Source organism: Lolium rigidum, chromosome 7, assembly GCF_022539505.1.
Source record: "Lolium rigidum isolate FL_2022 chromosome 7, APGP_CSIRO_Lrig_0.1, whole genome shotgun sequence".
Classification (NCBI taxonomy): domain Eukaryota; kingdom Viridiplantae; phylum Streptophyta; class Magnoliopsida; order Poales; family Poaceae; genus Lolium; species Lolium rigidum.
In genome coordinates, this window is record NC_061514.1 from 131,846,420 (window position 1) to 131,859,366 (window position 12,947).

At 46.9% G+C, this 12,947-nt stretch overlaps 2 protein-coding genes, 1 non-coding gene and 1 pseudogene across 3 annotated transcripts; 2 read left to right on the plus strand and 2 right to left on the minus strand.

Annotated features, from left to right (window-relative positions):
• The first annotated feature begins 262 nt into the window (after positions 1–262).
• On the plus strand, positions 263–2,735 carry LOC124672007 (protein FAR1-RELATED SEQUENCE 11-like). Its single transcript, XM_047208314.1, has 3 exons — positions 263–1,228; positions 1,300–1,746; positions 1,942–2,735. Exons 1-3 carry the CDS (start codon positions 263–265, stop codon positions 2,611–2,613), a joined length of 2,085 nt encoding a protein of 694 aa, XP_047064270.1. The 3' UTR covers positions 2,614–2,735.
• A 22-nt stretch (positions 2,736–2,757) lies between these two features.
• On the plus strand, positions 2,758–2,830 carry TRNAK-UUU. Its single transcript has one exon. It is a non-coding gene; the product is annotated as a tRNA-Lys (tRNA).
• A 1,622-nt stretch (positions 2,831–4,452) lies between these two features.
• LOC124672008 lies at positions 4,453–4,949 on the minus strand. Its single transcript, XM_047208316.1, has one exon. The coding sequence runs from the start codon at positions 4,927–4,929 to the stop codon at positions 4,453–4,455; it is 477 nt and encodes a 158-aa protein (XP_047064272.1). The 5' UTR covers positions 4,930–4,949.
• Positions 4,950–9,686: 4,737 nt separating this feature from the next.
• LOC124672009 lies at positions 9,687–11,520 on the minus strand (annotated as a pseudogene).
• Positions 11,521–12,947: the final 1,427 nt, after the last annotated feature.

Here is a 12,947-nt window from a genome sequence, read left to right on the forward strand (position 1 = left end):
CAGCCCAAGGCCCTCTTATCCTTTTGACGAAGGCCCATTCATCATTACATTTCGCGATAGTTCGTCGGTGAACGTGATAGATTTCCTCCGGCTATTCCTCCGGCTATTCCTCCGGCCACCGTCGCCGGATTCTCCATCGAAGACCCTAACCCAGGGACACCGCCGGTAAGCCGGGCCACCGTCTTCGTCTCAGAAATCCACCTACCCTTCAAACTACGCCTTCCTCTTCCCCCTCCCGTCCTGATTCGCCCCCGCTGGCCAGATGCCCGCTGAATCCGCATCTCGCGGCGACCTTCGAGAGCAGCACGCGTCCTCCATGGAAGGAACCAGCAGCGGGGATGATGAGGCGGAGTACTCTTCTAACGACACGGTGGCGGCGGCGGCGGCTGACTCCGCCCCGTACATTGGGCAGCGGTTTCCGACCCACGACGCGGCGTACGAGTTCTACGGCGGGCACGCGAAGCGGCGCGGGTTCTCGATCCGGCGGCACCGGACGGAGGGCAAGGACGGCGTGGGCAAGGGGCTCACCCGGCGGTACTTCGTGTGCCACCGCGCCGGGAACGCGCCCTTGAAGCCCTTCGGCGACGGCGCCACGCCGCAGAGGAACAGGAGGTCCTCCCGCTGCGGGTGCCGAGCGCTCCTACGCATCGGCAGGGACGCCGGCGCGGGGGGTCCGGAGTGGCGGGTCACGGGCTTCTCCGACCACCACAACCATGAGCTGCTCCGGCAGGATCAAGCGCGGTCTCTCCCCGTCATCTCGGACACAGACAGAGAGCGGATCTTACTGCTTGCGAAGTCTGGGATCTCTGTGCAGCAGATGATGAGGATAATGGAGCTGGAGAAGTGCGTTGAGCCGGGGAGCCTCCCGTTCGCCGAGAAGGATGTGAGGAACCTCACTCATTCCTTCAAGAGGCTCGACCAGGAGGAAGAGAAGGTGGACCTGCTTGAAATGTGCAGAATTTTCAAGGAGAAGGATCCCAATTTCAAGTATGATTTCACCCGAGACGCGCACAACCGCCTTGAGAATATCACCTGGTCGTATGCATCGTCGATTCAGTCTTACGAGGCATTTGGTGATGCTGTTGTATTTGACACCTCCCATCGGTTAACTGCGCTGGACATGTCGCTAGGTATTTGGATTGGGATGAACAATCATGGCATGCCGTGCTTCTTCGGCGGCACGCTTCTAAGGGAGGAGAATCTGCAATCCTTCACTTGGGCATTACAGGTAACTATTGAGGGTGGAAACTCATGGTCCTCTTTGCAACTGTTCTCTTAGGAAGTCTTTCTTATTGACAGGTGTTTCTCAACTTCATGAACAGAAAAGCCCCTCAGACGATATTGACTGATCAGAATATATGTCTCAAAGAAGCAGTTGAAAAGGAGCTTCCAAACACAAAGCATGCGTTCTCCATCTGGCGTATTGCAGCCAGGTTTCCATCTTGTTTCAATCCGGTTCTTGGGGAACACTACAATGACTGGGAAAATGAGTTCTATAGGCTGTACAACATGGAAAGCACAATAGAGTTTGATCTTGGGTGGAGTGGCATGGTGGACTGTTACAGGCTACATGGAAATAGAGACATTTCTAGTCTGTTTGCTTCACGGAGTAGCTGGGCATCGCCATATTTGAGAGGGCATTTTTCGGCAGGGCTGACTGCTTCTCCAGGAGTATCAAAATCAATAAATGATTTCATTCAGCGGCTCTTGAGTGCTCAAAGATACCTATCCCGTTTTATTGAGCAGGTGAGAGTTTCATCTTATCTTTGCCAGATGCCAAGTTTTTGCCTATGCTGAATTGCTGATTAGATCTCTCTAAGAAAAACTGTGATACCCTTTTCATTAGGCAATGCTGCTCCAGACGATTTTACTGTACTTTGATGCATGCTAGCTTTGTGCAAAGTAAAATGGGTATTATATCCTTCTTCATGTTTTACCTAGGTTGCGCTAGTTGTGGACTACAAAGACCAAGCTGGGGAGCAACAAACAATGCAACAAAATTTGCAGAACATAAGCTTCAAGACAGCAACTCTAATGGAAGGCCATGCCGCGGCTATTCTCACCCCATATGCATTCTCGAAGCTACAGGATGAGCTTGTTGCGGCTGCCCATTACGCATCCTTCAACTTGGAAGGGGATGTTTTTCTTGTCCGGCACCATACCAAGACAGAAGGCGGGTGCATAGTCACATGGAACCAAAGGGAGGAGCAAATTTCTTGCAGCTGCCAAATGTTTGAGTCATCAGGGATCCTCTGCAGGCATACACTGCGCGTCCTCACAACGCTAAACTACTTTCAGATCCCGGACCATTACCTTCCTGTCCGATGGCACAAAAACTTGCCGCCACGTTCCAAGTCCTTGAATGGCGCTCCTAATCATTGCGGAGCATCAGAGAGGGTGAAAGCACTTCAATGTATTGTCTCCGCTCTGGTCAGCGAAGCAGCTAAATCGGACGAACGGATGGATCTTGCGACACACGAGGTTTCAGTCCTCTTGTCCCGGATTAGGCAGCAACCTGTTTCGGTGAATGTTTCAGGTGACAGTGCTCACTCTTCACTGGCAGCAGTGGCTAAGCATTGCATTTCTTCAGAGAATGTAAACATTAGCAAGTAGAAAGCTACAAGCATACAATACGAGTTTAAGCAGCTTTATTTCTGGAGTATATCCTTGGCATTCCCAGGGCAACAGTTCTGAAATGTAATGTCCTGTCTCTGAAGTATGTTTAAATTAGATAATGACTGACTATCATACGTCCAAGCCGTCTTAGCTCAGCTGGTAGAGCGCGTGGCTTTTAACCACGTGGTCGTGGGTTCGATTCCCACAGACGGCGTAAATTTTCGTTTTGAGAGGAACGAAGACAGACTGATTTCGTTGGTCCCGCTTTCTTTTCTTTTGTTTCTGGTTCCTTTTTTTTTTTTGTTACTCTCGCGAGATGAGTATGTGATTAACCATAGTACTACCTCTGTCCATTTTTAGATGTCAAAAATTTGTCTAAATTCAAATGTATCTAGATATTTTTTAGGCATAGATACATCCAAATTTAGACGAACCACTGGACATCTATTAACGGACGGAGGGAGTATTAGAATCTTGCATCGTCCCTACATTCGTTCCAAAATAATTCTCGCACATATCTTTTCGTATTTTAGTAGATAAGCTGCGATGCTTATTTTAAAATGAAGAAGATATATTTTTGAAGACATTTTCTGGTAAACTATGATGATGCAAGCGTATTGCCGTAACTTTCTTAAAACTATCAAATAAAAGTTAGCAAACGTGGTAGATAAGCTGCGATGCTTATTTTAAAATGAAGAAGATATATTTTTGAAGACATTTTCTGGTAAACTATGATGATGCAAGCGTATTGCCGTAACTTTCTTAAAACTATCAAATAAAAGTTAGCAAACGTGGTAGATAAGCTGCGATGCTTATTTTAAAATGAAGAAGATATATTTTTGAAAACATTTTCTGGTAAACTATGATGATGCAAGCGTATTGCCGTAACTTTCTTAAAACTATCAAATAAAAGTTAGCAAACGTGGGCGTCTGTCTATGTTTGGGCCTTTGGGGGATCTTAACAGTGACATCTATTGTGTTTGCAGCGACAAGGGTTAGCCATTAAGCAAAGCTATTTCCTCCTCGAAATAGTCTTTCGCTCCGCTATATTAATATAGCACACCACCGATACAATATAGGATTCATTACTGGGGCAAACAGCACAAAGTAAACCCAAAAAAATACAAAAGAAAGAAAAGAGAAACTAATGCTGAAAGTGTCGGATCAACAAAAACGGAGTTGTCTCGCAACCGCTGCGCCCGCCGAATAATTCCCACCACGCTCCTCTAGCACTCTGAAACTCCGCGTACCAAGCAACACGTTCAAGAAGGGGTGCAACGACGATACCATTGCTGCCCGGAGTAGTTCTAGGATTTCAAGGACAGGGAACCAGGGCTTCATCCAACGCCCTTCAAAAAGGATCATCTATTCTGTTTGCAGCGACAAGGGTAGCCATTAAGCAAAGCTATTTCAAAACACACGTCTATTTTGAGTGAGGCTAGTTCGTTGTAGTTTTGTACCTTTTGCACTTTCGGTTCATCGATTCAAATGATTTATTATTTCGAGATCGATGGATTTTATACGTTTGACCAAACATCTCTTTCGACGTACCGACCGATGAGTGGTGTCTTATAGAGTTTGCAAGCAATGCCAGCATTAAGAACAAATGAACAACAAACACATGCCTGCCTGCAAATAAAGCTCATCTAGTTTCTGCAAATACGAGACGGGGCCGCATAGGTCGATTATCGAATGGTGCAAATACAATGATGTATGCGTATAAACTCGTACTTCACCGCAAATAATATGTATGTATAGACACGTATTTCATCGTCCAATGCAATACGAGTACAAGTGGCCTAGCTAAGAACCGCACCTAACTAACTGCTCTGGATACTAAGCGACATCGGCGGCGGCCGTGCCGGCGGCGGCGCACCGGGGGCTGGTCTTGAACCCGACGGCCGGGAACGACTTCTTGAGGGGCCCGACGCTGAGGGTCACGACCCCGCCGCCCACCTCGACGCCGGTGACGGGGACCCAGACGAACAGCACGCGGACGCGCACGCCCTCGAGCCCCGTGACCGACCCGGCCGCCAGGGATCCGGCGAGCCGGATGTCGTAGAGGACGCGGTAGCCCCCGGCCTCGACCTCGCAGACGTCGTCGAGGAAGAGCTCGAAGGAGCCGTCGTCGTGGAGGAGGTACCGCCGGGCGGTGCTCGGGAGGAGCGCGCGCGGGAGGCCGAACAGGTCCATGAGCTCCGGCACGGTGGGAGGGTTGTAGGGCGCCGTCGAGGTGGCGCTGGCGAGGAGGAAGCTGAGAAAGAGGAGGATGAGAAGGCTGGGGGTGGGGGATGCAGCCGCCATGTTGACCATTGGGGGTTGGTTTCTTCCTGTTCTTGGTTTTGGCGTTTGGATGGGAAAGTGCCAGAGGAACTCCTTTTCTAGTTGGGTTTGGGGAAGATGGAATAACTAATAAGTGACAAATCTTTGAGTTATTCTTTTAGCTTAAGCGAAGGGTGGAACAGAAAGATTACAATTTTTTTTTGTCTTGAAAGAAGTTCATATATAGTAGGTGCTCACGTGTCAAGTTAGCCAATTCCAACCACTCGTGCTCGTCTAGTTTGCACCAAAGTATTTTTAAAAACGGAGCAATATTAATCTATACTCCGACAATAATTTTAGAAAAAAGAGGTATAGAGTTGGTTTCCTAATGCTTCAAAAAAGCATTTTCTAACACATCAAAGTATTTGAAACTACGGTATTTTGAGAAGCTGTAATATTATTAAAATACTTCGAAAATACATTGCTACCAAACATAACTGTACTCTCTCCATACCGATTTATTAGTTACTACGTACTTTTAGAAAGAAAATAACTATTGATTTAATCAATAAAATATAAGATAAAAACCATGAAAAATATAGCATTAGATTATTATCATATATACCATAGGAGGAGGAGAAATCGACAGCGAGAAGTCGCGGTCGGCCGCCTACCTCTACTAGCGGAGGCTTCTCTCCCACGTCGACGACCCAGCTGACATGTCGGCTACAACAAGGCGTGGCTCGACTCAGGGACCGGCCACCGTATCTAGGAGGGGCCGATCCGCGATGTAGACAGGCAAATCATTAACCTCACAAGCGGCGGCGATAACTCTTCCAGCAACGCCGGTTGTAGCAGCGGCGTTGTACCCAGCATTGTCGCCAAAGGTGAGCCCGACTCTGACTACCGGTACTTCGAGTACTACTACCGCGGCGGTCCTGTAGGCTGTAGCCACCATTAGAGTAGTTTAGTTCAGATAAATTTCATTCAAACTATGTAAAATATCATCATAACTATTTAGGGGACAAGGTTTGGAACAACCGTCCCCGAAACACGGCACCAGGTGGCCCCAATCGACTGATACAACGGTTATGTCGAATGTCGTTTAGAGGACGCAAGTGGAGATAATCTTAGATAGGTGTATCTTGATAGTTGTTGTTCGCCATAAATTGTCGTTCTTGTAAATATGTTCTACCTTTAATGTTTTTTGGTGTGTTCTCCAAAATAGGATTGCTTCTCTTCTTCTGCTTCGTGGTGGTTAGACTATTTATAGTGGGAAGTAACATATAGTAGTAACATGCACATGTTACTACACCATGTTACTACCTTTATATTAGCAGTAACATCAAACTAGTACTCCTTGAAAAGTGTGATATTAGAGTAACTAGCTATGTTAGTCCATCCTCCTCTCTCCTCATCAACTCACTGCCACATAACTAAATTTACTGAGTTTGACACGAAGTTACTCCTAAAGTTACTTCAACTACGAGTAATCTTAGTTTGTGATAGATCTCTTGGGTTTCCTCTTTTAAAATGCATGAGATATTCGCGTTGACCCCTCCTCTTTTGTTTTCCTTGAGCGAGGACCCCTCATTTTTTTTGTTTATCTAAAATACGTACTACTTGGGTGGATAGTGAACTTGGGACGTGGAATTCAGTGAACCACTTCGATCAGCACATCGGTAAGTCCTTTGATCATCAGCTAATTAAAATCACAGGAGTATGAAAATATCGGTTTTGCTGAAAATCAATCAGCGTTAAGCGTCATCGTCTCCATTGCCATTACAATATCTCTAGCACATGATGTAGATGTATAATAACCACTGCTTTTAGATTACACGAGCTAAAAAACCCCGGCTCCAACAGAAGATATAGATGAAAAAAAACGACACAAAAATTTGATGTCATGATGCAAATAGAAATGGTCGCACGCGCGCCCCCAACCGAAGTTTTGAACTTTTCCTAGTTTTCCCCGCAAGTCCTCCTCCATTGTGTCGAACCCCAGCCAAATCTGGGACGACACCACCGGTAATAGACCTGCCGTTGCTCGCCCGTCACCCGCCGCAAGACGATTCCTAGTGATCGATCGTTTGAAGGATTTGATTTGATACTGTAGCCGGAGTAGGATGGGTAATAGTTGCTCACGCTGCCACCGACGTGGTCTTTCTACTTTCCCCAGTGCTGCCAAGCGAACCCCATCACATCCTTCGCTGCAACGATCAGTCTCCTGGAGTACGCCGGATCAACGACCTTCAAGATGATACTGGCCAAGAGCGGCCGCAGTCTCCCTGCAATGTCGAACCCCGGGGGTGGATACCGACACAGAGTAGACGGTCTCCCCTGCAATATAAAGGAATTCCTCAGTATTTCCTAGTAAAAGATCTAGAGACACGTTGAAATATGTCAATGAATTCACCGTCAAAAAATATATATTTCAATGAAAGGCTCCACCTCACTAAATTTTATATTAATAGGGAGAAATTCACTTTTTATGGAAATTAATCTGCATACAAGAAAGCTGCTCAAAACATGTTAAGTTCTATTTCAGATTAACTGCTACTATGAGATTATTTTCATGTAAAAAGAGTGTGTCATATGCATATTGCAGACAAAGAACGCCCCCAAGGTTGAAATTTGGGCACAAACTCCTAAGTAGACCCCTCTTAGACCTTTAAATTAATATTCTAGAGAGAACATCTACTACGCGCCTGAAAGGAATGAGAGCAATAGTATCCCCTTGCCTAATCTTTTTCCAAGTAAGGAAAAAAGTCACCGCCAACACCTTTAACTTTCACACCAATTGAACCATATTTAGTAACTTGTTTGATCAATCTTACAAACAAAGGGTTAAATTCTCTTTTTTCAAAGAACTCATACAAGAATTTCAAATGTACTCTATCATAAGCTTTCACATAGTCTATTGTAAATACTAAGCCTTTACTTCTATTGCTATGAAATTCATGAATTACCTCATGGGCACTAACTAAAGTTTTCAATATAAATCTACCTCTAATTAATTACCGCATGGTATTTTTGGTTTATGGGATAATTATTATACTAAACATTTTGTTTTTTACATGTGTCATTTTCTCTATACACTATTTTAACTAAATAATGATCTTACTATGTTTACATTTTAAAATATACAATATGTACGTTATAGAATTAGAACGCCTTACATTGCAAAAATATCTTCATCTAAATGCACACTGTATTTTGTAGAGAAAATGAAGTTCATTGTTTACTTTGTCAGTCATTGTTTGATGGATGAATTTATATTTATAAAGGAACATGATCACATGGCTTCGCAAATTATCTGTGTCACTTGGATTAACTCTATGCATATGTACATGCTTGTGTATTTTTAGCATTCTCTTATATCTTGGCTGAGAGCTCTAAAATGTAGGGTCTACCAAATATCCAAGGTGCATGATTGTCCATTATAGGTGCAACTAAATAGAGAGCTCTAGAGTACGAAGTGTCTAAAAGGCGTTTGTCCTCAAATCATCGGTATTGACTATTTATTTGTTATTTCATGGCTAGATTTATGTTTCAGCTTGTTTGGTTCACTAACATACTAGCTTGCAAGCGTACATTGTACTTGATCTTGAATTATATTTAAATGAACCAAAATGTTTGGTTGCATATCACCTAGAACATAACATCACTTGGAATACACATATAGAAAAAAGTTTGCATCTTACTATTTTACATGAAGTCTTCATAAGAGTATGCAGTTAATCCTTCAAAAGACCAATGGATTGCATACATCATACGAACTTAAAATCAACATAACTTATGAAAGCTATGTGCTCACCCTTTTTTACTTCTGAAAACTCCAAATTCGAAAATTCAATTCGGCTCCAGGATGCATTTGCTCCCCCACCCAACAAACATATTTATAATTGTAAAAAAGTTCCAACAACAAATTTCGTATGTACATATCGACACTGTATTTGCGTTCGTATAGTTTCACGAAAAAAAACAATATTTTTTGTGTTCGGTGTAAAAGAGACAAAGCATGTCTCATAAAAAATCTTACTTTTAGTATCAAATTTTGTCTTTTTCAACAACCCAAATGACAAGTCGATTTTTCATGGAAAAACTTTGTGCATACATAGCATGTGAAGATGTAAATGTCAATTTTTCTTTTAGAAATTTTGACATTTCAAAATATTTCAAAGGTGCATTCCAAAATAAACGAAACATATGCACCCTAGGGCCAAAGCATCACTCAACACCATGATCTACTACAACATATTTCTTTTTGTCCCATAAGGTCACCAAATGCAGCAATATTTAACTATTGTTCATTAGTAATGGAACAAAGAACGTAAACTAAAGACAAGTGTTTCAAGAAAATGTTGAAACATCGAATATTATTATAACGAGGACTGTTAAATCGGCTAAAGTTGAAAGGAGAGAATGATGGATATAAATTTCAGTTGGTACATCTTATGTGAATGTATTTCCCTTTTGGTGTGACAACACCATTTGTATTTTGACTTTTGAGAGGGTATTTTCTTTAATAAGCTTTTGCTCTTCTGTTTATTTTATATTTGGTTGACCGGAATTATTATTTGTAAATGGAGTTAACATTCATTTTGAGATGGATTTGAGAAGTATTCTTTAGGCGGTTTATGGGCCTAAACTGCTAAACTTAACTTAAGGCGTGAAATAAACAATCCTGACGAGATTTCATTTTGGAGAGCTGTCCACTACATGATTCCATTAGTGTGGACTTGCAATTCCACGCGAATTTTCGAAAGATTAGCACATCGGTAAGTTCTTTAATCATCATCAGCTAATTAGAAGAAGAGCGTAATTAAATTAAGACACATGGCATCCGAACGTGGTCATTTGTTCTTGTAGCTCCCGGCGAAGTATGCGAGGCAGCTGACGAGGGGCGCGCTGGTGTACGTGGTGGGCTCCGAGCGCGCGTAGTCGGCGCGGTCATCGGGGAACGCGTCGCTCTGGTCCGGCCCGCCGACGACGGCGCCGGTGAGCACATTGGGGTTATCGCCGGAGGCGTAGAGGTAGCTGTCAAACCCTTCTTGGCAGCCGATGCGCGCCGGGTGCGCGGCCACGGACGGCATTGAGGACGCCCTGTGGTGGATCCTTCGCGGCCACCGGTCACCGTAGCCCACCATGTAGGACATCCCCAGCGGGTTGGCGCCCAGCACGTAGTCCACCTGCCTCTTGGCGACCGCTCGCAATGTCCTGTAGGTGACGGGGAGGTTCTGGCAGGAGAGGGTGCGGTTGGACTTGGAGCTGGCCATGTACTTGGCGTAGGTGGTGAGCAGGAAGCTCGCGGAGGCGGCGTACTGCAGGTTGGCGTTGTCGGAGCGGTGCATCAGGCCGCCGGGAGTGTACGGCGTCGTGGACGACGGCGAGGTAGACTTGGGGAGGACCCGGCAGATGAAATCCTCCGCCTGACGCGCGAACGCGTCCAGCCTCTTGTCGCCGTTCACCAGCGCCCTCTGTTCAGATGCAATTTGCTTTTAACTCTTCCGAGTGGAAACTTATGGCGCCGGCGGAGGAAATGTTGCGCGATGTGTGTTTGTTACCCGTGACAGGAGGATGCGCGCCCCGGCGAGCTTGTTGTCCCAGCTGAACATGTCGACGCCGTCGTCGGCGCCGAGGGAGAGGACGTCGGCGAGGTAGGAGGTGTTCTTCGTCGCCCAGAGTAGCCACGCGGATCCCCATAGGAGCTCGTCCTGCACGGTTCCGTGAATGCAAAATAGTGACAAGAAACATGCAACATGATTGCCAGTGATCGATCGTTTGAAGGATTTGATTTCATACCGTGTAACCGGAGTAGGACGGATAGTAGTTGCTCACGCCGCCGCCGACGTGGTCGCTGTACTTGCCCTGGTGCTGCCAAGCGAACGCCATCACGTCCCTGGCCGCCGCGACCAGCCTCCTGGAGTATGCCGGGTCGGCGGCCTTGAACACCACGCTGGCCGCGGCGAGCGCGGCCGCGGTTTCCCCCGCGACGTCGGACCCCGGGGCAGACGCCGAAACTGAGTACACGGTCCGTGGCGTGTCCATGTCCTCCGGACGCTCCCAGCAGCGGTGGTCGGCGTCGGCGTCTCCTACGCCGACGTAGAGCACGCCCGGGGTCGCCGTGGCCGCCTTCAGCAGGTAGTCCGTCGCCCAGCGCACGGCGGCGCGCGCGTCGTGCACGCGCCCCTCCATCCGCCCGCCGTACTCGATGATGCTCCATGACAGCATGGTCGCGGTGAACGCCATCGGGAAGCCGAACTTGACGTTGTCGCCGCCGTCGTAGTACCCACCGGAGAGGTCAACCTGCCAAGTCAACAAAAGTCAGCTGCACTGTCAACGCATTGACCACAGTTGCAGCAACAAAGTGATCACAATGTGCTTGCTCACGTTTGCGGCCGAGCCGTCGGATGTGGCGGAGTCGGACCTCCACGAGACGGCCTGGTCCGGCGGCAGGCGGCCGGACCTCTGCCCCTGGAAGAAGAGCAATGACTTGGCGAGAGCGTCGGCGTAATCAGGGTGTCCGGCGGCGAGGACGACATAGCTGACGGAGAACCAGACGAGGACGAAGACGTGGAACACAACCTCGCGTGATGTTGGGGACGGCCTCGGTCTCGCCAAAGCAGCTGAATTGCTCATCTTCTTCCCCGAGTTTCGACTGTTAATACGATGCATGGCGATGATTTATATCCTACGGGGTACGAGCTTGCTGCAACACTGCTTATTACGGTTTAGTCGGATGACCTGATCGCATGTTGAAGATTGTTTATCTTATCTCACGATGATCTCTCAAGATCCTGCGCCGAAATGCGTGTTTGGTCAGAGCGATCGATCATGGGGTTGAAGTTATGGCAGGGGCAGGATCCAAGAATGTACATATATACTGCTACTTGTAACTCAACTGGGATTGTTGTTGTGAAACTAATCTGATCTCCTAGTATCCGAGTTGATGCGAAAACTATAATTTGGTCTCCAGATCTTCTCTCTGGGAATGCGTTCTCTTCTCGATCAGGAGGTGGAGCCTCGGGGTCCTGCAATTCTCCGCAGTCTATCCGGCTGAATGCTCGATGGCTTCAGGATCACTTAAAGCAGGAAGCTTGGTGAATTGGTAGTCGACGGAGATAGAAGCATAAATAACAAAGTAAATATCAGACCACATGATCTGCTAAAGCATCGAGAAGGAAGTCCGATGAATTGCAAAAAAAGGATTGGGGTACAGACATTAAATCCTTGAGGTATCAGTGAGTTTACTAAATTACAGTACCAAAAATAAATAAAACAGATCTTAAAAAGCGTGGACCTACCCGCAAAAATTGGAACCTTCCCTGGGAGGTACCTCGGCCTTCCTCTTCACTTCCGCCGTCTACGGAAGATTGACCTCCAACCTCTCATTGACAAGATTGCTGGAAAATTGCCGGGATGGATGGGCAAGAATCTGGCACGACCTGGAAGGGTAACTCTCGCCAAGTCGGTTCTCATGGCGACCGGGATCTATCATGCCACCGCCATACCTTTGACAAAATGGGCAAGGGACAAGATTAATAGGATTGCCAGGAACTTCATTTGGGCTGGCAATGACGGAGAGCACGCGGCACAAGGAAAAGCGCTGGTTAACTGGAAGACCGTCTGCAAGCCTAAGGGGCTCGGTGGCCTTGGAATGCCCGATCTCGAGAGAACGGGGCGAGCTCTACGCCTTCGATGGCCGTGGTTGAACTGGACCGAGCCGGAGCGCCCCTGGGCAGGCTCCCAACTCCCCTGCGACGAAAAGGACTTTCCCTATTTAGGGCCTCTACAAGGATTGACATCGGTGACGGCGAAACAGCTTCTTTCTGGCACGATAACTGGTGCACACGTGGTCCTCTTGCCTCCTGGGCCTATCGCCACAAGGAAAAATCGTTCCATCGCAAAGGAGATAAGAGACAACAACTGGATCCGTTCCGTCGCAAGGATTAACTCCCCTACACAGTTGACGCAATATTTGGAGATTTGGGACATTGTCCAGGCCACCATCCTCGACCCGTCGCGTCCGGACTCCATTTCTTGGCTTTTGACCACGGACGGGAATT